General features: G+C 42.7%; 6 protein-coding genes across 8 annotated transcripts; 3 read left to right on the top strand and 3 right to left on the bottom strand.

Moving 5' to 3' along the window:
* Positions 1 to 559: 559 nt before the first annotated feature.
* On the top strand, positions 560 to 6309 carry LOC128257210 (trafficking protein particle complex subunit 8). The gene is given in 9 exon segments (XM_052988096.1): positions 560 to 790; positions 1194 to 1355; positions 1417 to 2341; positions 2683 to 2743; positions 2745 to 2932; positions 2995 to 3457; positions 3901 to 4813; positions 4874 to 5299; positions 5451 to 6309. Coding segments are annotated over 9 exon segments (3960 nt in total). The 5' UTR covers positions 560 to 624; the 3' UTR covers positions 6107 to 6309.
* A 343-nt stretch (positions 6310 to 6652) lies between these two features.
* On the bottom strand, positions 6653 to 7793 carry LOC128257211 (uncharacterized). The gene has a single exon (XM_052988097.1). It carries the CDS (start codon positions 7616 to 7618, stop codon positions 6908 to 6910), a length of 711 nt encoding a protein of 236 aa, XP_052844057.1. The 5' UTR covers positions 7619 to 7793; the 3' UTR covers positions 6653 to 6907.
* Positions 7794 to 8405: 612 nt separating this feature from the next.
* On the top strand, positions 8406 to 12801 carry LOC128258008 (lon protease homolog, mitochondrial). 2 transcript variants are annotated; one of them, XM_052989396.1, is made up of 9 exons: positions 8406 to 8875; positions 9364 to 9619; positions 9738 to 10152; positions 10212 to 10341; positions 10400 to 10704; positions 10761 to 11183; positions 11245 to 11973; positions 12176 to 12365; positions 12429 to 12801. In XM_052989396.1, exons 1-9 carry the CDS (start codon positions 8531 to 8533, stop codon positions 12663 to 12665), a joined length of 3030 nt encoding a protein of 1009 aa, XP_052845356.1. In that variant the 5' UTR covers positions 8406 to 8530; the 3' UTR covers positions 12666 to 12801. The 2 variants fall into 2 exon arrangements, with proteins under 2 accessions (XP_052845356.1, XP_052845354.1); XM_052989394.1 differs by having other exon boundaries at positions 9684 to 10152.
* LOC128257150 (uncharacterized) lies at positions 12725 to 24245 on the bottom strand. Its single transcript, XM_052988015.1, has 12 exons — positions 23270 to 24245; positions 23039 to 23208; positions 22520 to 22975; positions 21781 to 22120; positions 20916 to 21125; positions 20833 to 20851; positions 19538 to 19839; positions 17131 to 17248; positions 14916 to 15070; positions 14716 to 14852; positions 13459 to 14038; positions 12725 to 13096 (listed from the first exon to the last, which is right to left on the bottom strand). Exons 1-12 carry the CDS (start codon positions 24152 to 24154, stop codon positions 12824 to 12826), a joined length of 3645 nt encoding a protein of 1214 aa, XP_052843975.1. The 5' UTR covers positions 24155 to 24245; the 3' UTR covers positions 12725 to 12823.
* LOC128258010 (general odorant-binding protein lush) lies at positions 16738 to 17941 on the top strand. Its single transcript, XM_052989399.1, has 4 exons — positions 16738 to 16760; positions 16982 to 17336; positions 17401 to 17551; positions 17607 to 17941. The coding sequence occupies exons 2-4, from the start codon at positions 17115 to 17117 to the stop codon at positions 17693 to 17695; spliced, it is 462 nt and encodes a 153-aa protein (XP_052845359.1). The 5' UTR covers positions 16738 to 16760; positions 16982 to 17114; the 3' UTR covers positions 17696 to 17941.
* On the bottom strand, positions 18012 to 21458 carry LOC128258009 (twist-related protein 1). 2 transcript variants are annotated; one of them, XM_052989398.1, is made up of 3 exons: positions 20916 to 21458; positions 20833 to 20851; positions 18012 to 19839 (listed from the first exon to the last, which is right to left on the bottom strand). In XM_052989398.1, exons 1-3 carry the CDS (start codon positions 21117 to 21119, stop codon positions 19520 to 19522), a joined length of 543 nt encoding a protein of 180 aa, XP_052845358.1. In that variant the 5' UTR covers positions 21120 to 21458; the 3' UTR covers positions 18012 to 19519. The 2 variants fall into 2 exon arrangements, with proteins under 2 accessions (XP_052845358.1, XP_052845357.1); XM_052989397.1 differs by having other exon boundaries at positions 18012 to 19854; positions 20916 to 21457.
* Positions 24246 to 24379: the final 134 nt, after the last annotated feature.

Genomic DNA, 24379 nt, shown 5'->3' with positions numbered 1-24379 from the left:
GTCAAAGGAGTATGTCCCCGCTAGTTGCAAAGTGGTTCTTCGCTACTTGCCGCGTAATAGCCTATTTAGACTAGTCACATCATTGTCAAATATGGGAAATAAAAAAGCCGCATCTTCAAAAACGTTAGGCCTTCGGATGGTATTTAGGACAAAAATAATGAAAAAAAAGATTTAATAAATTAAGTTGCTGAAACTTATTTTTACCATTTTGGAAGTTGTTGGTAAACGGATTTTCCACCAAGCACAAAGAGCTTTTATATGGAATATTTTTAAATTAGCCAAAAAGCAATACAAGAAATTTGTATAGTGATTCCATCACTGGCCAAGACTTTTTAAGCTGTCATCATCTGCAGATTTTATTTTTGATAAACTTGACTTGTATAAAGAATTATTAATAATATAATTTTTTTATGAAATACTTGATAATATATATATCTACAGGTTGCTAATGGGAAATATTTTGAGCATTTCTACTTTTCAAAGCTTATCCATGATGCGGCCCTGTCTGAACACCCTATAATAAGCTCCCGCTATCCACTTTCGATACCAACATCGACGTTTTGCCACCTCTAATTTGTTCTGGGTAATATTTGTGGTGTTTTCTCTTTGTAAATAGTTGAAGTAATGCTGCACCTGACGGGCCAGAACTACAATGCCCGCGACATAATCCGGAATATCTTCTCGCCGCTGATCGGTGTGCTGTCCAGTCCGCAGGCGGACGAGATCTGCCACCGGAACAACCTGTCCTTCGTGGAGCTCCTGCAGCCGTTCGCGAAGTTGCCAAACGATGGTGGGTAAATTGTGCACGGGGCATGGGAGTGAAGTGGGTGGATGTGGATATGGGCGGACGAATGAGGTAAACAAGGCACAGCTGGGGCCAAAAAAGTAGCACATCTGACAACCGATTCGTCGCGCTTATTCAACGTTTCGTTTTGCTTTGGAAACAAAGAATGCGTTGCTTTAAGTCATGGGTTCTGTCAATTGCTGTACTCTTTAGCCCTTTTTTATCATATAGCTTTGCATTGAGTCACCAAATCTTATATCATATCCTAAATCTATAATTCTAGCGTTTTTGTACTCTATAGTCTATTGATCTCATAAAGGGTATAGATTTCGTAAGATACTTCAACTAAAAACTTATAAATTAATATGATTAATTAACGATTAACGATTTTTGTAACACCCTCTTGCAGCACACTTTCGTGACGTTTCCGGGACGAGTGTATCCGTTCGCGGACTCCGCCTTAACTTCTGTGATGTGGACTGGCGGCCGCCCCAAACAGTTCTGGCCAGGAAGATGCTCAATGAGTCGGTGACCAATGCCCACAATGACAAGACCCGACTGGCCACCATAGGTAGGCAATCCTTTCACCCAAATAAACATTCTGCTAACCCAGTTTTCCTGCCCATCCACAGCTGACATAGACCTCGAGTTGCCCACGTCGGAACCGTGGTTTGAGCAATGGCGTGAGACCTTTTTGACGGTGCAATTCCCGGCGGATCATGAGTTCACCCGCCACTTGCTTAGCTGTTTGCTAGTGCTGTCCAGTGCGGATCCCCAGATCGTGGAGACGGCCCACAAGCTGGGGCAACGCGTGCAGCAGATGCAGAGCATCACGCCTCAGAAGCTGCCCAAGTGGTTCCACCCCAACGAGGTGCTCAACAGCTATGTGGTGCTGCACGAGGCCAGCCAGGGCGACTTGTCCAAGGCGCAGCAGGGATTCGAGCTGCTAAAGTCCACCTTCGGAGACAGCAAGTGCTTCCTGGTGTCCATTAACTCGCTGGATGGTCAGAGTGCCGCCGAAGTTCCGGATCATTGGGCCACGTTTATCAAGAGGCAGCCCAAAAGCGATGCAAACGTGCCCTCGACGGATCTGAGTGCACCCAAATCGCCACAGGAGGCGGTTTCGGTCATCAGCATGCCCGCCATGCAGATGTCACAGCTCCTGGAAGGAGCCAATGCCCAGGACAGCGATCTGGCCATGCTCCATCCGCTGAGTCCCATGCAGGAGAGCGCCACGGAGGCGATCAACTCGAAGTTCAGCATCAGCAGCGAGAGCATCGCCTCACAGACCATCAATCCCAATGTCTGGGCCAATGAGTTGGAGGCGGATGCCCCGCACGGCGGATGCCTGACCAATCGGGACATCGACAACCTGCGGCACTTTGTGCAGGACTATGCGGTGCGTGCTTTGATACCCTACATTGAGCATCTGGTGGCCATTCTCGCCGAGGGAGTGACCAACAAGAAGGGCGTCAGCAAGTCCCTCTTGAGCGCCACCAAACGGTGGTTCGTCACCAGCAAACCAGGAGCAGGAGCCAACAATCAAAATGCAGTCATGTAAGATGTCTAAATTGTTATTCGAAATTGTAGGTTTTAATTTCCTTTCCAGAGGCAGTATAATTTAGTCCAGCAGTATATATATACTAGAAAGTATATATAGTTTTGATTACCATCGATGTAGAGACTAGATTATATTTCTTATAAAGCGGTTTTAAATTTATAAGATCGGACAGCGCTATTATATAACTGCCAATGATAGTTCATTGTTTTTAAACATATAGTTTTAATGGAATATTTTATTGTTATATTAGCTGCAAGGGTACATAAACTTAAGCTTGTCGAAATTTGCTTCCTTTTCTTGTTAAGTGTTAATTATTATTCTTTGTTTTTTTGTTTAGCTACACCAATGAATCTGCTGAGCTGCAAACCCGCAAGTTGGGCGATCTCTACTTTATGTTCTGGTCACTATAATTTGGCTTTTCAAGCCTACCATCAGGCCAAACGAGACTTCAATGCGGACTCGGCCTGGCAATACTATGCGGGTGCCTTGGAGATGGCTGCCCTATCCGCCTTTATGTTGGGAACTGCCCACCGGAAGACCTATGACTATATGGAGGATGCCATTGTGTGTTATCTCACCGTGTGCAAGTAAGTTGTTTATAAGATTTCTTGAATTTTCCCAGCAGATTCTTATATTTTTGTTATTGCAGACTACAGCAATTTGCCACCAGGGCGACGCTGCTGAGCATGGAATGCTTGAAAATAGCACGACTTTATAGCGACGTGGCAAAGCAATTGATACGCATGACCAACGAGGAATCAGATCTCCGATCAGCTCTGTTGCTGGAGCAGGCAGCCTACTGTTTCCTGGTGACCCAACCGCCCATGCACAGGAAGTATGCCTTTCACATTGTGCTGGCCGGGAATCGTTACTCCCGCGCCGGCCAAAGGAAGCATGCGTATCGTTGCTATCGCCAGGCCTACCAGGTCTTCCAAAGGCGCGAGTGGAGCTTGGCTGAGGATCACATTCAGTATACGGTGGCCAAGCAGGCCTATATGCTGAAGCAACTGGAGGAGGCCAGTCGCTCCTTTGCCCATTTGCTGCGGCCCGGCAGCCTTCAAAGTGCGCAACAGCAGACCAGTTTCCTCAAGGAGTATATTCAGACGCAGAATGTAAGTTGAACTTTATAGGGTTACAAAAAGTACATTGAGTTATTTTATAAAAAAGATGGGTGTGTGTGTCCTGTGTCGAAATTTATTGTGCCATGACCAAAATTCTAATGAAATGGATCATCTAAATCATAAAATGTCAAAAGACAATCAGTTTAATAACACCATTAACTAGTCTTTGACATAATGGTTAACAATTAAACCTTAAAAAAACTTAATTTTTTAGTTATAAAAAATGCATTTATCGATTCCTTCCATTCTTTGTTCATTTTTTTTTTTTAAATTTTGTTCGCATTCGCTTGAAATTTTAAGAAAATATTATAAAAAAAAGTTAAGACTAAAATACAAAAAATTGTAAAACTTGAAAGTAGCTTGTTGAACTCTTCTGTTAAAAGTTTTTGTCTATATAATGAATTTTACTAATATATTAAACTCGTTTATTTCAGGAACTCCTAAAGCGCAGTCCTGAATTGGGACTTCTACCGCATGCCTTACCCCAAGTAGTGCAATCTTCCGTTCGTGTTCTTACTCTAGTGCAATCACCATCGGCACTGGCTTCCCAAGTGCCGGCCACCAACATAGACATCAACTCCAATCTGACGGCCGATGAGTCCATTTGGAATAAGATTGAAGAGATGCTCGTTATCACGGCCGCTAATAATAAGCCATTTGTGTTTAAACCATCGAGATATTTGTTTACGAAGCAGCAGCCTGCGCTGGAAACTCCAATTGCTGTGCAGGGCGAACCCATCGAGCTGGCTGTGACCCTTTCCAATAGCGTTCGATGTGGCATAGCCCTCACCGAGATTGATCTGCTATGGAAACTGACCCTGGACAACGAGGAGGTTCTGTCCAATGCTTGCGTGTATGAGGAATCGGCGGATAGTGCCAGCAAAATAGCTGTGGGTGCAGCCATTAAAACCAGCTGCGTGGCTGCCATTGAGCTGGCCGAACAGGCTGAGCAAACGTTGCACTTTAAGCTGACACCCAAGTTGACCGGACGCCTGAATGTCCTGGGAGTGATTTGTAGAGTGGCAGCCAGTGCGGATCCCGTGGCCAGTCTCCTGGGAACCCTGCAGTTCGAGACACAAAAGATCAGACCTAACAATGCCAAGCAATCATCGCAGACTGTATTGGACAACCGATTGACCATCAAATTGATTCCCCAACTGCCCGCCATGAATGTAAGCTTTAGTCCTGTTCCCAGTAGACTTTTGGCTGGTGAAATTATACCTGTTTCTGTGACCCTTCGGAATCTGGGCATTGCTCCGATTGAGGAGATCTACCTGGGATGCGATAACCCGCGCTGTATATCCCTCTTGGATCAGCACAGCCAAATGCCACTGGCTATGATGAGTTGTAAGTGAATAATAAGTCAAATATATTCATATTGTTAATATTGTTACACTATATTTGCAGCCCTTCGCAATCTGTCCAATGACAAGCTCGTCAAGGACAAAGAAATCCGTGGACAACGTGTTTTTCGACTGCTACAACGCCCAGGACAGGCTGCCTTGGATGCCCAGCAGGTTCACACCATCTCCATGTGGCTGCAGGCTCCACATCAGGCTGGACCGTTTACCCTTCGCCTTCTCTTCTATTACTCCTTGCCGGGTGGAGCAAACTCCAGCATAAAGTATCGCCTGGTTCGCCATATTTGGCAGCTGCAGGTGGAGAGCTGCCTGCAGGCCGACTCCACGTGTGTGGTTAGCAATGCGGTGACCAACGAACTGGGCTTGGATGTGAACGTCAGGAACCAGCATGCCATGGAGGGAACGGAGGTGTACATCAACTCGATTTCCTTGTACTCTAAGGAATTCGATTTAAATCCGGATAAGCTATACAGTAAGTTGGGTGATGTTCTTAGTTTTTGGTCTCACAGTGTTTCCAAATACTCAAATCTCCCTTAAACCCCTTGAAAGAATAACTTATGGTGAAACATTAAAGGCTTTATTGATTGAACTTTTTATAAAATCTAACTATATTATCTTTGCAGTCATGAACAGTATGGGAGTCAGCCCTGGACAGGCGGGAGCGCAGTGCCTCAAGTCTTCCATATGCTGCAATTTCCAGTGTCGCCTGCGGGAGAGGGACAACAAAGAAGAATTCAAAGACATTCCATCGATCAAAAGCCTACTGCAATCTCGACTTTCCCACTTGAAGATCCTGCCTGCCCAACACGCCCCGCAGGTGGAGCAGCATATGCCCACCATTCATGAGCCGCACAGCTTTCTTACCAACGAGGAGACGGTGTACTTCAATACCAACATCTCAACGGAGGAGTTCAACGCAAGCATCGCTGGTTATGAGCCTCATGCCACTTTGGCCATAAGCTGGAGTGCCCTGGTGTCCAGGGAGGAGGGTCAGCGCCTGGCCAGTGGCCAGCATTTCATCAAGCTTCACAAACTCTTCGAGACGGGACACTGCCCGGCGGCGCCAATGGGGGCGTTTCTCCGGAGAAGACCATCTGCTGACGACTCGCTGGACAATCGACGGGAATTTCCACTTCCCGAGGGAGCGGTTAACAATGAGGAAGCCTGCCAACCCCTGGCCGAGGCGGATGAAGAGGATTACTGGGAACCCAATGAAAACTATGTGGGCCAACGGTGCCTTCTGGAGGACGAGAGTTTTGTGATGGCGGTTAAAGCTTAAATATTGTCGTCAACTCGTGTCTGTAAATCATTATATGTTATCTGTGAATCGGTTATGAGATGTCTTGTGTTTTTAAAAATTTGGATTAGATTGGGAATTCCGAAATTAACCAACTACTTATACATATATTGTAATTATCTTAGGGTATCATGGGGTACAAATGTTTTTCATTACAGAGAAATCAACAGTATGAAGTGACTAAACTTAAACTGATATGAATCGGTTATGAGATGCTTAAATTATGTGTTGTGTTTTCAAACATTTTTATTGGATTGGGAGTTCCAAAATAAACCAACCAGTTAGGTACTTATACATATGTTCTATGCAAAAGAGAAATCAACTTGATGAAGTGATAAATTTGAGATATGAAAGAGGTTTAAACATAAAAACAATTATATAAAGAATACACACTTATGTGTGTTTTAAACGTTTCAAATAATATATATATAAACGTATATTTACCCTATCCTCAGTCTGGGCTTTATCCGATATTTCTAGCATGTTAGTGGACATAGATTCATAACATTTACCAAATGTCTTTAGCGCTTGTTTCATTACTTCATAATTTGTTAGTTTATTAATTGATTTAAAAAAGAATTCATTAATATTACACTCTAGTAAAATGCTTAAACATGTAACATTAAAGTGGTAATTGCTTTTTGGTAGTTTCTAAGCTGCTGACTAGACGAGATGATGACGTGGTTCTTAGTGGATGAGAAGTGGGTGTGTGTATGTGGAATTCAGTGGCAGCTCAACGTAATAATCTTGGTGGCAGGATTAATAGCATTTATTAGTGAGGCTTTAAGTGCGTTTCTTGGTCATGTAAACACGGGCCGTGGCATAGAGAACATGCGTACAGGCGTATATGTTCCCGAGAGCGCTGCCCAAAAGGGCTCCAATCACATTCGGAATGGGATAGGCCTGCCAGTCGCGTCCCCAGTCCAGAGGAGCCACCACGCTGCCAGCCCAGGCGCCCAGAATTCCGCCCAGCGCATTGTACTTGAACAGATTCAGAGCCGTGTCCTCGCACTTGGTCACAAAGTCCGGTTTCTCGCAGAAGCACACCTGGAGGGCACCGCCGCCTCCGAGGAGGAAGACGGTGGGCGACACCGTCAGCAGGGTCATCAGCAACGCCAGGACGAAGGTCTGCTCGTAGTTGCCCAGCACAGGGGCTCCCAGAATGATGCATATGAAGGCGTAGAGCAGTGTGCACAGGAACTGCAGCGTGAATCCTCCGAGGAGCTCCCGCGGCGTAAAGTAGGCGGCCTTTTTCTGACGCTGTTTCACGGTCAGGACGCCATCCTCCACCCGTCCGTAAAACCGGGCCAGCACAACTTTCAGCAGCTCTCCCAGAAATACAATTGGCACCACCAGCGAGTCCCAGAAGCTGCCGAGATGCGCCCAGTTCCGGCGATACTGCATGTACGTCATGCAGATCAGGATCGTGGCCAGGCTGAGGGACACGTGGAAGAGCTGGTGCTTCGTCTTCTGTTGGTCGAATCGGGAAACCATGGTTAAATGCGTTTAAATACAATTTTCTGATATATTTTTGCTGCCGTCTTCCTGTCCTCCGTTTGTTTTTCGTCGGTTATCAACACTGGCTTTACAGTGGGTACTGTCAGCTTCAACATTTTTAAAAATGCCTAGACTACAGTAGATAAGCGAGATTCAAAGAAAAAATAAAAATGTGTTTTCAAACGTGTTTTTGAATTAACAAAATGTGCCCACTGAGCCACTGAATAACGAAAAAGCTGATGGCCAGTCGATCCAAAAATCTAATAAAACCCACAAACAAATCGAAATTACTCCAATATGTATTCATAAAGGGCAAGCAATTCAATTTGTATGACTTTTTACATTATCAAATTATATAAATGAATCCATATATTTCCCTTATTTAGTTTACCGTACATTTTTTTTTAAATTTCTCTTAATAAGTAAATTTTATGGAAAATGTTAATTAAGTTTATGTATGTAGTAAGAATTCTTTAATGAACAGACTACCAATTGGTACTGACATATTTGTTTTTTTTTGTATTTACGGATTTTCTTGATACCAATAACTTTAATTAGCAAAGTAGCAAAATTCACCTTAAATTCAAGCTTAAATCTTATTCACTTCCTCAAAAAGTTTTGAACATTTCTTGTTTCCTACCTAGGACCAAAAAACTGGTATCTTCACTAACACTGATAAGGACATTAAATATAAAATTCATTTTTAAATAAAGCATTTAGACTTTTGTTTCTAGTCCCACTGATTCTGGTTCTACTGTGCAAAACAGCCGCAATCGTTTTGCAACACTGCCAGCCGCTGTCATTTTACCAGCCGTCACATAATCACTCCACACACATTTCGAGTGCAAATTGTTTTTATACCATTTCTAGATATTTCTAAGTAAATTGCGAGTGGGAATTGCCATCGAGATGCTAGCCCGCGCCATCCGAGTGCGTCCCGTGTTGCGGGGCATCGCCTCGAAGTCGATGTGGACCCGGAACCGTCCCGCCCAGAGTTCGCTGATGCAATTTAGCCGGGATCAGACGACGCGCCTTCAGCGCTTCCATGGAGCCAACTTGATGGTGCAGCGCTTTTACAGTCGCAACCGAGACGACTCCGACGAGGATATGATGGAGAACCAAAATCCCGTACTGATGTCCGATCGGGATCCGCAGCTGCCGGCCACGGTGGCCGTGCCGGACGTCTGGCCACATGTCCCACTGCTGGCCATGCGCAAGAATCCCCTATTTCCGCGCTTCATGAAGATCGTGGAGGTAATGTTATCACGAACCTGGGGAGGATTGTTTATAGCTAGCAATGTAACCCAGGAGTTCAAGTGTCCCATTCCGTCAATGTAGATTGTAGATATGTGTTTTCATATAGGCTTACCTAAAGCCTATACAATAATCTGACTAGTATCCTAGAAACCAAGCCAATTTGGTGTATATCCGTTTGTAGAGGTTCCAGAACCTGGAATCCAGGTTATCAAAATCTAGACAAGACTTGAGATCAGATAACTTTGACTGTCTTATAGCTCCCTAGGAAAAAAATTGCAAATAATACATTTTTCTTGTTTTTTAAGATAGTTTTAAGCAATTTCTTAACATAGTTTTTAGCTTGTGTTTTTTGAGTTGTTATTGATTATATTTATTTATTTATGCTAGGCACTACATTTATAGTATTATAACTTACTGATAGACAACTAGACTATTTGCTTATATTAAAAAAAAACTTGTATTAATATACGTAACCTACACCCCAGGTCTCCAATCCCATAATCATGGACCTGCTGCGTCGCAAAGTCAAGCTAAATCAACCATATGTGGGCGTGTTCCTAAAGAAATCCGATGGCGAGGAGGAGCTCGTCCAAAATTTGAATGATGTCTACAGTCTGGGCACTTTTGCTCAAATCCAAGAACTGCAGGATCTGGGCGACAAGCTGCGAATGGTTGTGGTGGCCCATCGGCGCATTCGGATCACTGGTCAGGTGGTCGAAGATGTGCCACGACCAAAGCAAGGTGAGCTTATTGAACAGACATGCACTAAGCGCCCTGATCTTGTGACATATGTTTCTGCCCTTAGCGAAAATGACCACTTTGCATTATCCACTATTTAATATCAAATTACAAATCCCAGCTGAAGATCAAACGACTGATCAAGCGGAGGCGGCGTCCACGAGATCCAGATCCGAGACAGCCCGTAAGCCACGTGGCCGGGTACCAAGGAGTCGACCTAGCAAATTACGCGAGTCGGCTACCGCTGAGGAAATGGTGCAGAGCCAGACACTGGAACAGCCACTGAAAGCAGGCAAAGTTGAGTCCGTGGGTTCGCCCAAGCCTCCCAAGGAAGGCAAACCATTGGAAGGTACTGCTACCAATCAGGCGGGAGCCGAAGGAGAAGCAGCGGCCAGCGCACCACCACCACCTGTACTTATTGTGGAAGTGGAGAATGTTAAGGAGCCGTCGTACAAGCAAACCGAGGAGGTCAAGGCTTTGACTCAGGAGATAATCAAGACTCTTCGGGACATCATCACCATGAATCCCTTGTACAGGTATGCCAAGTATTTCGAAGTTTATTTCATGCGTATCTAACTTTTATCTTATCTTCTAGGGAGAGTCTGCAGCAGATGCTGCATCAAAACCAACGAATTGTGGACAATCCCATTTATCTGTGTGACTTGGGTGCTTCACTTTCCGCTGGAGAACCAGCTGAACTTCAGAAGATCCTGGAGGAAATGGATGTAATATTAGTTACATTAAAATTAAAATATATTTTCAATAAGTTTATATATATTTTAGATCCCAGAACGACTGCAGCTGGCTTTGACACTGCTAAAAAAGGAACTGGAGCTTTCGAGATTGCAACAAAAAATTGGACGCGAAGTGGAGGAAAAAGTCAAGCAGCAACATCGCAAGTATATACTGCAAGAGCAGCTGAAGGTTATCAAAAAAGAGTTGGGGATCGAAAAAGACGACAAGGATGCCATAGGCGAAAAGTACCGCGAAAAACTAAAGGATAAAATCGTACCCGAAAGTATAATGACTGTTATTGACGAAGAGCTGACCAAACTGAACTTCCTGGAAAGCCACAGCTCTGAGTTTAAGTAAGGGTTGCTATATCATATCTGTTTCATAAACTAATTTCTTTTTCAATTCCCAGTGTAACCCGCAACTACCTCGACTGGCTAACATCTCTTCCCTGGGGCGTTATTAGCACCGAAAACCTTTGCCTAGACAAGGCCACCGAAATACTGAACAACGATCACTATGGCATGGAAGATATCAAGAAGCGTATTCTGGAATTCATCGCCGTCAGTTCCTTGAAGGGCAGCACGCAGGGCAAGATCTTGTGCTTCCATGGACCACCTGGCGTGGGCAAGACCAGCATAGCCAAGTCCATTGCGCGCGCTTTGAACCGCGAGTACTTCCGCTTCAGCGTGGGCGGAATGACGGACGTGGCCGAGATCAAGGGGCATCGTCGCACCTATGTGGGCGCCATGCCGGGCAAGCTGATTCAGTGTCTCAAGAAGACCAAGATTGAGAATCCCCTGGTGCTCATCGATGAGGTGGACAAGATTGGCAAGTAAGTGAAAGGCTAAATATTAAATTATTAAGTTATAAAACTAAATACTTTTCTTTTTCAGAGGCTACCAGGGAGATCCAAGCTCAGCCTTGCTGGAGCTGCTCGATCCTGAGCAGAATGCCAACTTCCTGGATCACTATCTGGACGTGCCGGTGGATCTCTCGCGAGTGCTCTTCATTTGCACAGCCAATGTGATAGACACCATCCCTGAGCCCTTGAGGGATCGCATGGAGCTAATCGAGATGTCTGGCTATGTGGCAGAGGAAAAGATCGCCATTGCTCGCCAATACCTTATGCCGCAGGCCATGAAGGATTGCGGACTAACGGATAAGCAGATCAACATAAGCGAGGATGCCTTGAACATGCTGATCCGGAGTTATTGCCGGGAATCCGGTGTGCGAAACCTGCAGAAGCATATCGAGAAGGTTATCCGAAAGGTGGCCTTCCGACTGGTGAAAAAGGAGGGCGAACACTTCCCGGTGAATGCCGATAACCTGACCACATTCCTGGGCAAGCAGATCTTCAGCTCGGATCGCATGTACGCCACCACACCGGTGGGCGTGGTCATGGGGCTAGCCTGGACGGCCATGGGCGGCTCATCTTTGTACATCGAGACCTCCAGGCGGCACATACGGCACGGTGAGAAATCGGACAAGACTGCGGCCAGCGGAACCCTCCACATCACCGGAAATCTGGGTGATGTCATGAAGGAGTCGGCCCAAATAGCCTTGACCGTCGCGCGCAACTTTTTGCACACACTTGAACCCAAAAACTTGTTTTTGGAGCAAGAGTAAGTTTCAGTTTAGTTAAACTAGGTTACTATCATTTTTATGTTCCAAATAAGAATGATTCCAGTTTCATGTGTGAAGCTAAGTTTAAATCAATTACTTTTTTAGTTCAAGCCATTCTTTACTTGCATAGTTTATTTATATCCGTTTATTATTTTAAAGGATAATCTATATTTTATATTACTTTCTATTTTTTATTCACAGACACATTCACCTCCACGTTCCTGAAGGAGCCACACCTAAAGATGGTCCCAGCGCTGGAGTCACCATCATCACCGCCTTGATTTCTTTGGCCACTGGCAAGCAGGTGCGTCAGGATGTGGCCATGACGGGTGAAGTGTCCCTGAAAGGAAAGGTGCTGACAGTTGGTGGCATCAAGGAGAAGACAATAGCAGTATGTATAGTAATAAAAAAAAATAAGAAATATTTGTTTAAACAATGAATTTCCCTATTATAGGCTCGTCGTAGTGGCGTCAATTGTCTGATCCTGCCGGTGGATAACAAAAAGGACTTTGAGGAGTTGCCCACGTACATTACTGAGGGCCTGGAGGTTCACTTTGCAGCCAACTACGAGGATGTCTACAAGATAGCCTTTGGCGATGCCACCGAAACGTCGACCGACAATGTGGTGGAGCAGGAGCCGCTGCAAAAGATGTCCAGTGCGGCGGCCGCCAAGTCGACGGCGTGGCCTTAATCGTAGCTTTAGCAAGGGGGTTTTTTCCGGGTGTTCATAGTTTTTATTGCAATCGAGCGTTATCAGGTTAATTAGTGTATTTAGACCATAGCATTTGTTAAAGCTAATGCCGAGTAAATTGAATGTACTGACTAACTGAAGGCAGCGCTTTCTATGTATTAGACATCAGCATTGGCCAGTATCCAGTCCAGGTAGCGGTCCACACGTGTGTAAATACCCGGACGACCACGCTCCCCGCATCCAACGCCCCAGGACACGATGCCGATGGTGACCCATCGCTGGTTGGGCAGCTGCACCAGCAGTGGACCCCCGCTATCGCCCTGACACGAGTCCTGTCCTCCGTCCGGGAATCCCGCGCACATGGCCGAGTCCGGAACATGCTGCACAAACGAGGCCCGGCAGTCAGACTGCTTCCACACCGGCAAGTTCACCTGAAGTCGTTAAAACGAACTATTATTTGCTGGGAAAGTTACTAGTTTTAACAAATATTCATTTATAAAGGTCAAGCCTTCATCGTACAAGTAATTTCTTTTCTCTGCCTACTGAAAATATTAAAGTCTTATATTACCAATTAAGGGTCAGTATTTCAGCTAACAAAAGCTCTTCTAAAACTTTTCCAAATAAAAATGTTTTGTGTCAAAATTTTGTTTAGAGCTTTTTAGCTTCAATACTCGCCCTAAATAAAAATGTTGAATTTCAATTAAAGTTCAGAAACTAGAAATAACCTTATATTTACGAAATAACAATAAACGCTGTATATAAAATGAAGATCAAAAAGGTAGAATATACCCACCTCCATAAGGATGTTGGAATGCGGACCGCCAAACTTCTGGGTGCCCCAACCCGTGACAATGGCATTCCTATCCGACCAATCCTCGTTCACGGGCGGCATGCAAACCGGCCAGATATACGTGTTGAACAGCGTGGCTCTGTCGATCCTGACGATGGCAATGTCATTGTCGTAGTTCTGCGGATTGTAATCGATGTGGAGCACCATGTTGGCAATGCGGAAGTCCCGGGCCCTCGTCTCGTTCAGCATGTGAGTGTTGTACTCGCCCAGACGCACAAAGATGTCCTCCTTGTCCTTCTTGTGGAGGCAGTGGGCGGCCGTAAGGACGTGGCGATCGGTGATCAGGACACCGCCGCACCACACGAAGGGCAGTCCCTCCTGGAGCAGGGCCGCCATCCAGGGCCACTCGTCCGGCTCGGCTGGTCGTCCTCCAGTGAGGCGCGGGAACTGCCTGGTCGTAATCCCACAGCCACGCTGCTCCGGCTGATTGACGATCCGCGGCTCATCCTTGTCCGGATTGGTCACGATCTGCGGACTAAAGCGGTTGCTGGTCGACTGGTCAGTGCAGCAAATGCCTATGGAGCTGCGGGAAGTAAAGAAACAAATTTGAAAAGTCTTAAAAAAATATAAATAAGTACTTAGGGCAAAAAACACTGTTTGCCAACTCTTTGAAATGTAATTTAAAAACTTGATTTGCCAGTTACGAAATGTTTTTACCCTTTTATTATAAGCTTTATCAATTGAATATTTGTAGGACAAAATTTAAAAGTCCTAACCAAATTAAGACATACGAAAAATTTAAAGCATTTCCCAACTCTAAAAGCAGATTTAAAATATAATATATTTTATTTTTTTGAGTATGTTTTTCAATAATAAACTAGCTTTATCCGTGTTTAAACAAGAACATTATTCAAAAACTTGATTTTCCGCTTACAAAAATCTTTTTATAACTTTAAAAACAAGCTTTATTAATTTTATCTTTGTTCAACTAATATTAAAAATAAAATTTAATTGGACAATTAACATAGACAAATTACTAAATTGTTCCAAACAAAATGTATCAACTGTAACAATACAAATTTACTATATTTGAAAAACGGATTGATAAAAAAATATAAAATCCTTGAAAAGAAAATGCGTATTAATTTGTAATTTCTTTTAAATTATTTTTAAAAAGTTAAAAAAAAAACTTAGAAACTATGTGTTATGAATTGAGCACTGCATCTTATCACTTGCTTTTTAATGGAACTACATACATACCTCTTCTCAATGATACAAAGTTGGGATACCAGGCGCCAGACATCGTTTTTAAGCTCCGGCATGCGGCAGTAGATGATGTGGCGACAACGACCGGATTCACCCAAAGGAGTGCTGCAAGGGCCATAGTCCTTGTTTTCCTGCGATTAATTAAATTAAATTCGCCAATTATATGCCCTTGTAATCAGTAGAGATTGACTCACCAGCAACTGCGAAGTAGGAGCTTGCCGCTTACTGAGACGATGTCGTGACAGAAAATTGACGACTTGGTTCTCGCCAGTACGATTTTCGTGGCTATATATCTGGTTCTCGGATTCGCCCCATTGAAACTCAGCATTATCGCTGAAGTCGAGGAGATCTAAAATGGTATATGGATTTAATTTTATTTAGAGAGTTATTTAGGTCAAAGAATTAATAAAAATAAAACAAAATAAAATAACGAAAAATATTTAAAAATACTTTAAAGAGTCCATTAGACAAGGATAACATTGTAATAGGTTTCCAGATGATAAATTACCAATCTTAAATAAAATATAAATTAAACTAAATTATATGTAATTTATTTCTTATCCAAAATGTAACTATAATGCAAATATTTTGCCATTTTTGGACGATAAATCCTTAATAGTATAACTTTGTAATAGCTTTCAGATCATAGATTGACAATAAATATAAATGAAAACGAATTATTTGTAATTTATTTTTTATCCAAAATGTAACTTTTCAATGCTTATATCGACTCACTGAGTTGTAATTTTTGTTTTTTTATGATTTAAACTCACCAACATAGTCGCTGCTTAATGTTTTGCCAAATATCTGCTGCGAGCTAAGGCCTAATAAAGCCGTAAAAGCCCAAAAAAAGGCCTTCATTTTGAGTTGTTTTCGCAAATGCACTGGGATTTAATCGCGTGCCGCTTCCGTTGCCAGCTGAATCAGTTCTGCCCTGTGTGCAATTCTCCAAAACAAGCTAGTGTGCCGATATGGAAACCGAAACCGAGCTCAGATCGGCTCAACTTACGATTTGAATGATGTACTTGAATACTGCTTTTGATCGTGTACGATGCGTTGACACTTCTGGGGTTTTCCTGGCCAATAAAGCGGCGTTCAGGCAAGTCGCGTTCGCTTAAGCTCAGTTCTCAGACAAAAACGCTTTTTTGGGATGGGAAGCGCCAGTTATATAGTCAATATTATATGTGATCCAAATGGCTTATCTCTAGGGTGTAAAGCGAGGCACTGAAATGCCGGTCCCCTTTAATGCTTATGAGCTTCGACTTAGACCCAATTCCGTGTACTATCTCAACGTAGCTGACTAGTTGGTTTGGCAACATGTTTCCAGGGGCGAAATGAATACTGCCCAATGATGATCATCATCCACTCGAATTCTCCATGGAAAACGTGATGTGCATTGCTAATGATCCGGTTCGGTGGGTTTTGATTCCGATTCCATAGAAGTAACATCTCCGAAATACTAAGGAAGATTTTATAAATATTTAATTGCCTTTTGACGCTTGCACATCAAAACAATAGTAAATCAATCGCATATGAAAACCGGAATTACAAAAAGTTGTTCAATGTTATATTACAACTATCTACAAATATAGTGAATATTTAAAGTTTAAAATATAGACATATACTTATGAAAGAATAATGTCTTATGAATAATGACTGCCATTTCGCGTTCACTAAGTAACTAAAATATGAAAACAATTACTACCAACAACATTTTAAACATGTTGTACTCACCATATAATTTTATGTTGCTTTGTTTAACCAAATATAACAATACGAATTGTTTCGTGATAATGAAAATGTTGATAAATAAATAAGTGTGGCCGAAAATACATTAATCATGAAAGCTTCTAACCCTTATCAAAAATGTTACTGGTAACCGTTTTAAATAAAATCACTATAAATTCGCGAATTATGTGTTTTGATAATGGTTTTGTTATTTTATAAAAATGAAATTTTCTAAATTCTTTCAAAATAACGATCTGTTCAGTAAACAAGTCATTTTAAATACTCTCCATATTCTAATTCAAAAAAGTAAAGTAAGTAAAAGATAATTCTAATTGGAGGGTTATCTTCTTTTTCCTTTTTCTGGTAGAACTTTGGCTGCTGAATACAATTTTTTTGGGTTTAAAAAATTTATATTTACTTAAACAGTTTAAAATTACTATAAATAGTCAGAGAAATCTTGCAGTTAGATATTATTTTAGTATACATGCAATCGAGCTCGCAGATGGGTTATAAAGTTTTTTTTTTAAAATAGGTGAAAATGGCGTGCTGGTGCGTTGTTTAATTACTGGACCTACCAGATTTAATTGTTATTGGTCCAGCCTACTGAGGCAACCTATAAAGATGCCCCACTCGTCAGCTAGTCGTCGTATTTAGTTCCCGCCACCATGAAGCATTGGAAACGATGTTCATCCGCCGCTTTGGCCATCGTCCTGCAGATTCTTCTAACGCTGCTGCCCGATCCTGGAAGGGCCATGACAATGGACCAGTTCTTGTCCTCGCTGGACATGATCCGTAATGGCTGTGCACCCAAATTTAAACTGGATATGGAAGATCTTAATCGACTTCGCGTGGGCGACTTTAATATGCAGCCATCGCAGGATTTGATGGTAGTGATCTCATATTTTTACCCCATTTTTTCCATTTACCAATTTAAATTCTTTATCCGTTCAGTGCTATACAAAATGTGTGTCCCTGATGGCGGGGACGGTTAATAAAAAGGGAGAATTTAATGCCGCAAAGGCTCTGGCTCAGCTTCCCCATTTGGTTCCCCCGGAAATGATGGAGATTTCCAAACGATCCGTTGAGGCTTGCAGGGATACGCGTAAGTTTCAATCATCCAAAATAAAGTTTAATAAATATAGTTTAATAATTTGCAGACAAAGGATTTAAGGAATCATGCGAAAAGGTCTTCCAAACAGCCAAGTGCCTGGCCGATAATGGCGAAGGAAAGTTCATGTGGCCTTAGGGAACATTTCAGAAATGTAGTATTAATTAAAAACAACTTAATTTCCATTTTTTAAATATTGAAAATATAAAAATCAGTTGATTGGAAAAACAAATAGTTGTTCTTTAAACTGTACTAAATTAAGAAAGACGTCCATTAATCTCAAATAAAATTAAAACAATCTTAAGAAAACCATAAAATTATTTTAGGCATTTCGGACGACGTTTTATACATTTTTGAAAAATATTAATTTCTTGTAAATTGAAGTTCTAACAACTGTATTCTTAATTTTTTGTAAGATCTTAAAGTTAACTCACCCATAATTTAAAGTACCCAATTTTTGATTTTAAACATTGTTACACTTTATTGCTGATATTGTTAACTAAATACAACAGTTTTATATTCGCATTATGCACACTTATACATTTCGTAATATATAAATACTCAATTGGCTTAGCAACACATTTGAACTTAGGGAGATAATTGCATTTTTGGAGGTTACAAAATAAATGCAAAATCTTATACAAATTGGTTGCCTTGCAAATGTGTGTACAAAGTTCTCTCTTTAGTTATTTTATCGTATTCGATTTTCTAAATTTCGGATTCGGTATAGATTAGTGTCTTAATAGATCTCTCAAAAAGGGCCTCACAAAAATATATCCGATTAGAGCGTGTGTGGGGTGTTGTTTTAATGGCATTAATGTTGGATGTTGGAGGAAACCTGTGCGGCGTTTAGAAAGTGTTTTTGTGTATAGTATATAACTAAGAGTCCAATAGTGTCCACATCCATATAGTAGTTAGTACATTGTTGTATATAAAATCAGTACACATTGATGCTTGTATATTGAACCGTTTGTTAGCTGGTTTTCGAAATATTCTGTAACTTCTACACACACATCTAAATAGGTTGGTGGTACACTCCTAGTTGTACACACATATAGGTATATATAATTTGATATATCGTACAGTTATAATTAGGTGGAGATTGACAGGCCAGTTGTTTAGCTCGGCATTAATTCCCCTTTGGGATTGGGATTGTGTAATGCCGTTGATTGTGTTGTGCGTGGGATAGCCTCGAAAGTTGGTTGAAAGTATGAGGGTGTACATATAGACTATAAGATATTTCTTTCATCCTCCTTCCCTAACTAACCTAAAAGTTTTTTGTGCTTCGAGTTTTTTGTTTACATTTCCATCTGGGATCACATTTAGGTTTGTAAAATCATATTGTAGAGAGCTAAAGCTTTACTAGCAGCCTAGTTTTCGTTTGGCGGAGTAAGAATCTTGAAAAATATTAGTTTATAAAACCTTTTTGGGTTTTAATTTTCCAAAAAACCTAACAATAGGTTTTTACCAAATTTTCTTTGAATCACAAATTTTTTTTGATTTAAAAACTTTCTGAAAAAAAATATTATAAAATCCAAATCTAATATAACTTTAAAGTTTGACCTTTGAACTTCAAATAAGAAAAAAAAGTTTTCAGTCTAAAAACCTATTTAAAAAACCTTTAATTTTTAAAGACTCCGCCAAACGTTTATAAATTTAATAGGGATGACAAAGTTTTTTTTGCAGACAAGGGATTAAATGTTTAGTAGTCGAGTTCAACCCTAAATTATTTTTTTTTTCTTTTTTAATCCCTTGTCTACTTCTTATCTTATAAGATAATTTGTTGGTCTTCAGGGGAAGACTTGGAATTTCGATTTGTGCTTTAGACGTTTTTGAGCAAAGAAAATGTTAGGATGACAGGGAAATGATTGCTGATGTGCGGACTGTTTTCAGGGAGGGTCTGGTAATAGTTTTGATTATGTTTTGCCATTGCAGGACCAACCATCGTACGTTATTGCTTGCTTAGTCCATCAGTCGAACGCCGGCTTGAACGTCATCGGCCATGCTGACGCCTTTCTTTTTTTTGCCCTCGCTGGCTGGCTTCTTCTTGGTCAGGACCAGGGTTTCCGGCTCATCCTGGGACTGCTGGCGCTTGCCATTTCCACTGCCACCTCCACCGGCTCCACCTCCACCACCGCCGCCACCTCCTCCGCCACTGTTGCTCCTCAACTTGAAGCGCGTCGTGGCCGCCGCCGCATTGTTGTTGGCACAATTGCATATGGCATCGAAGATCCGCACCACGAATCCTCGGGCTCGGTTCACCACCTTGCCGTTCTTAAAATCTGGTATGGCGAAACCTGAGAGATTAGTGCTATGCGAAGCGCGGCAAGTACGAAAAAATACGAAAAACAAAGATCAGTGAGAGGCAAAATTCAAAGTTTAGTGCAACACAATATGGGCATGCAATCGAGCTGGCATATCTGATATAATGGGTGAAGTAATGGCGTGCGAGTGCGCTTATAATTATCACGGATCCATACAATTTCCTTTGATTTAATTGACACTTTTTGGAAGAACTATAAAGGTCTCCCTGTCATTGGTCAGTCGCGGTAGTTTATTTCCGCCATTGTTAGCAACAGCAACCAGATCTCAAATCGTATAATAGTCGATTTATAAAAACCAACACTTGGCAGAAACTCTTGGTAAATATCGCAAAGCGATATTTGGGTGTGTGTGTGGATACTATTTACAAAAAATTTTGTACAAGAAAATTAAGTTCTTAAGAATTTACCATTATTTTCCGAAAACATTAATTAAGATTTAATATGACATTTAAAAAGTGTGATTATCAATTATAAGATCTATACCAAATAACACAAAATCTATTTAAAAGACCAAAAAGTTCTCACCTCAATATATTTTTGTGGGCTTTAAAAATGCCAAAATTCATTAAATACCATTGTAGTGTAAAACTATTTTTCTCTACTTGAATAAAGTATTTATTTTGAAAGATTGAAAATGTGATACCTTCGCTTTCCCCCAAATTTACCGATTTAATTTGCATTCACACACATTATCCACCATCAACTTGGATTCTTTGTTCGTGATAAGTACCTCTTACAAGAAGAGCTAGTTCAATGCCGAGGGCACTGGGATAAGCTTAAATCATGCTTAGCTAATGACCTTTATCCAAAAATCAAATAACACTTATCTTTGCTCTGACATACGCTGACAAAGAATACAAGGATTTAAGTACAAAGGTTTCGAAGGAATAAAGAAGCCATCAACTATATAAAAACGCAGGAAACGATATGGACCCCATTGCGTATACTTACTCGGTCGCTTTTCCTTGCCCTGAAACAGAGATTACAATTGTTTCAGTTAGTTTGAAGACTAAATGCAAGTAAAGGTACCCAACCTGTTGCGATTTCTGGCTCTCAACTGCCCGCCTGTTGGCCTCCGTCTCAGCCCGCAACACCACATCGTCGAGCGCTTCCCGCAGAGCGGCCATGTTCTGGGGACTCTGCTTGAACGCCTCGATTCTGGCCTCCAGCGACTCCGTTTCGATTCTGTCCTCACTGTCCGGCGACGCGGGCTCGGGATCCGCAAATCTTGCATGCATTTTCCACTGTTTTTGGTTTGAAAACTCCGGAAATATCCTTCAAAAATTCCGATAGTACTGCTCCCGAGCTTTGTGCCTTTGTCCTTTGGCGATGGGTATCTACAAGGAGTGTTGAGCAAAGCGCTTTGTGCGTTCACCAAGGAATGCGGCGGAAAAATCAATAGCCATTCACTTGAGGGGCCATGCCCGCACATGCGTGCTGACTGCGTGGCCAAGCTTTTTGGCTTTGGGTGGGAGAAGTTTGGCTTTGCACGGAAAAAAATATATCGTTGACTTAAGAAATGAATCCGAATGTTTTTCAAACTTTTCCAACTCAAAGTCTAAAGTCTAAATTAAATTAAAATATAAACATTTGGAAACTCCCACATATAACTTGAATACTCTGGAAATTATAATATTGTTAACATATTGTTTCTTCTAATATTAATAAAATCTCAAAACTTTCACACAACATTTAAAAATAAAGTTTTAATTGTATTCTTTTCTCTTAGTGTGGTGACATATTATTGGGGTAGGTTCCCGCTTTCTTTGTTTTATTGCATACGATATATGTATTCAGACTACGAGCTAAGAGCTGGCTACTCCAGATGCGAGAGATCGTCCAGCTCGGGCGGTGCGCGCACGATCTCCGTCTCAATGATCAGCGAGTTGGCATCTAGGGTGCTCTGAAAGATTCAACTGATATACCATCAACTGCTGGCGCTTCGCTACCGGCAATAACACAAACATTCTCGCTGCTCCGCTGTGCGGCTGACAGAAGGCTGCCGCTGCCGCTGCCCATGCCGATGCCGATGCCACTGCCGCTCGAGTTTGAGTTCGAGTTGGAGGCATTGGCCCCATTGGAGGCCGCGGAGAGGACCACGCTGTGCGGCGAACTGCCCCGTCGCACCACCTTTGCCTGGCCGGGCTGCGGCGAGTTTTGGGTGACTATCACAAACTTTTGCGGCGGCTGATTGGCCTGAATGGCCCTTATCTGAGGCAGGGCCGACACTCCAGGGCTTCTGCAAAAGAAAGAATTCAAAAGATTAGAGATATCGCAAATTTAGAGAACATTTTTTTAAAAATTCTATCCTGAATCTTATTTTTAGAACTTTCTTTTGTTGTCTGGTTACTAAACGACTGGTTACTTAAATGATAACGAAATGATTCTAGAAATTAGGAGAGTCAGGAAATTATGTTGTTCTGGGCCATGAAAGCTTATAAAAACAATTTGTAAGGCAATTCTACTTCCAAAATTGAGCCATAGTTCCAAAAAAAAAACATAAACCTATCAATTTTCACATAGTTTGTTAATAAATAATTGGAATAGTTTAGGTATGAAGATACTAGCTTTTTCAATGACTACGAAGACTTTTTGGAATGGAATTATATCTGAAATAAATATGAAAACAGTTTCCTACCCCTGCCTCTGAGTGCTTGGCATGGACACACGTCCAATGGTGGTGGCCGTTTGTGCAGCACTCGTTATAGGTGCCGTGTTGATAGTGTTCGACGAAAGGGTCACAATGCTGGAGGCGGGGGCATTTCGTACTTTGACCACCGCCTGACACAGCGACGGTCCCAGGAAGCCAAAGTCGTTCTTGTAGTCCTCCGCCGTGTCCGGAGCAGGGCGCATTTGCTTGAGGATCGGTGGACAGCACTTCTGGAGCATGGCGCGTATGTGGCCGGCGGCTGTCTTGTCTGTGTTGCTGATCGAGGTGCCCAGCAGGTGGGGCTCAATGCGTTCCGATATGAACTTAAGGCGGGGTATGATGAACACTTTGATGACCTCGCCTCCCAGCTCCGAGAGGCCTGCAATAGATCCGTACAGCGAGGACAGGTGGGTCTTATCATTTTGCAATGCCTTGCTGAAGATGCTGCAAAGGTTATACAAATAATATAGGTTAAAGAGATATTAAACTGGAGTGGCTTAGATTTACCGGGTAACTCGAGTTTGCAAATTATTAGTCAGGGTGTTGAAGTTCTTGCAGATCTGCGCCATGAGACGGGAGGCAAAGTCTCGCAGGGCCCAGTGATTGTCCAGTTCGGGACGCATGCACAGCTGCTTGGAAACAATGCAGGTCATCACCGAGGGTATCAGTTCGTGCAGCTAAGGGAAGATAAATAGGTTGATAAGTAATAAGACCATATCCATCAATCAAGAGCCTTACGTATTTCTCCAGGAACAGCGATGGATTGTCCAGCAGTGCACGCACCATGCGCATGAGGTAAATGAGCAGCGCCAGATTATTCTGAACCACATTGACCTTAACGCCCTCGGCAATGAAGGTGCACATGCGGGGCAGCATCTCGTGCAGGCCAGGATCGGAGCCCAGTGACTGCAGCGCCTCACCGCGTCGCGGCTCATCCGATCCCACGCAGGCCTCGGTGATCTCCTTGTAGTACAGCTGCTGCTCCACGGACAACTCGTGCGTGGCCAGTTGCTTGACGTGGATGGTCTCCACGTTCTTGAGCTTGTGAATCTTGCCGGTTGTGGGCTTGCCAGCCGCATCTTTGTTTAGACCTTGATCGAGTTTAATCACCGGATTGACGGAGTCCAGGAACTGCGAATCCTTCGAGAGTGGTGGCGGGTTCTCGGGTACAGTTGGTTGGACTCCCTCGACCACAAACCAATGGGAACGCAGGGTGAGATCGAGGGGTATCTTAACCGTGTTGCTTGAGGTGATCTCGCTAAGGTCGATCTCTTTGTCCTCCGTGAAGTGCAACTCCCTTCCTCCGCCGGATGCAAAGCGAAAGGGTATGAAGTCCTTGGAGACGAAGCCATATTGTGGTTCCACATTCCTGACCTTCAGGGCCATGTCGATGTCCCGTACAGAGAGCTTCTGCCGCTTGGCGTGGTGCATGAATTTGGCCGCGTCCTGGACGATCCTCTTCAGCTTGATGGACACATCTTCCGCCAGCTCCTTGGCGGCATCATCCGATAGGGAGCCCACGCCGATGCTCTCTGCGATCACCTTCATGGACTCCGCCGAGATGCTGGAGCCGTATAGCATGCTGCTGGAGGCGCTGTTCGATTTCGACGCTTTTCCACTCATTTTCCGAGTTTTTACAAATAAACAAATACTTTTTGCCGAGCTGCTCGGCCAGTGTGTACACACCGCGAATTGGGGAATAATCTGGATAGTGATGCCGATTAAATCGCGGCATTTGCCTATTTTTATTCTAGCTTTACTTATTTCTGGCCATTTTTTTGTTAATTATGAGTTTGATTTTGAAGTATTTAAAAAATGGCTTTCCTCTATTGTAGTAAAATGTTTAGC

The sequence above is a fragment of the Drosophila gunungcola genome (assembly GCF_025200985.1).
Source record: "Drosophila gunungcola strain Sukarami chromosome 3L unlocalized genomic scaffold, Dgunungcola_SK_2 000002F, whole genome shotgun sequence".
Taxonomy (NCBI): domain Eukaryota; kingdom Metazoa; phylum Arthropoda; class Insecta; order Diptera; family Drosophilidae; genus Drosophila; species Drosophila gunungcola.
Note: the sequence above shows the minus strand (reverse complement) of the source record. Positions and strands in the feature narration are given on the sequence as shown.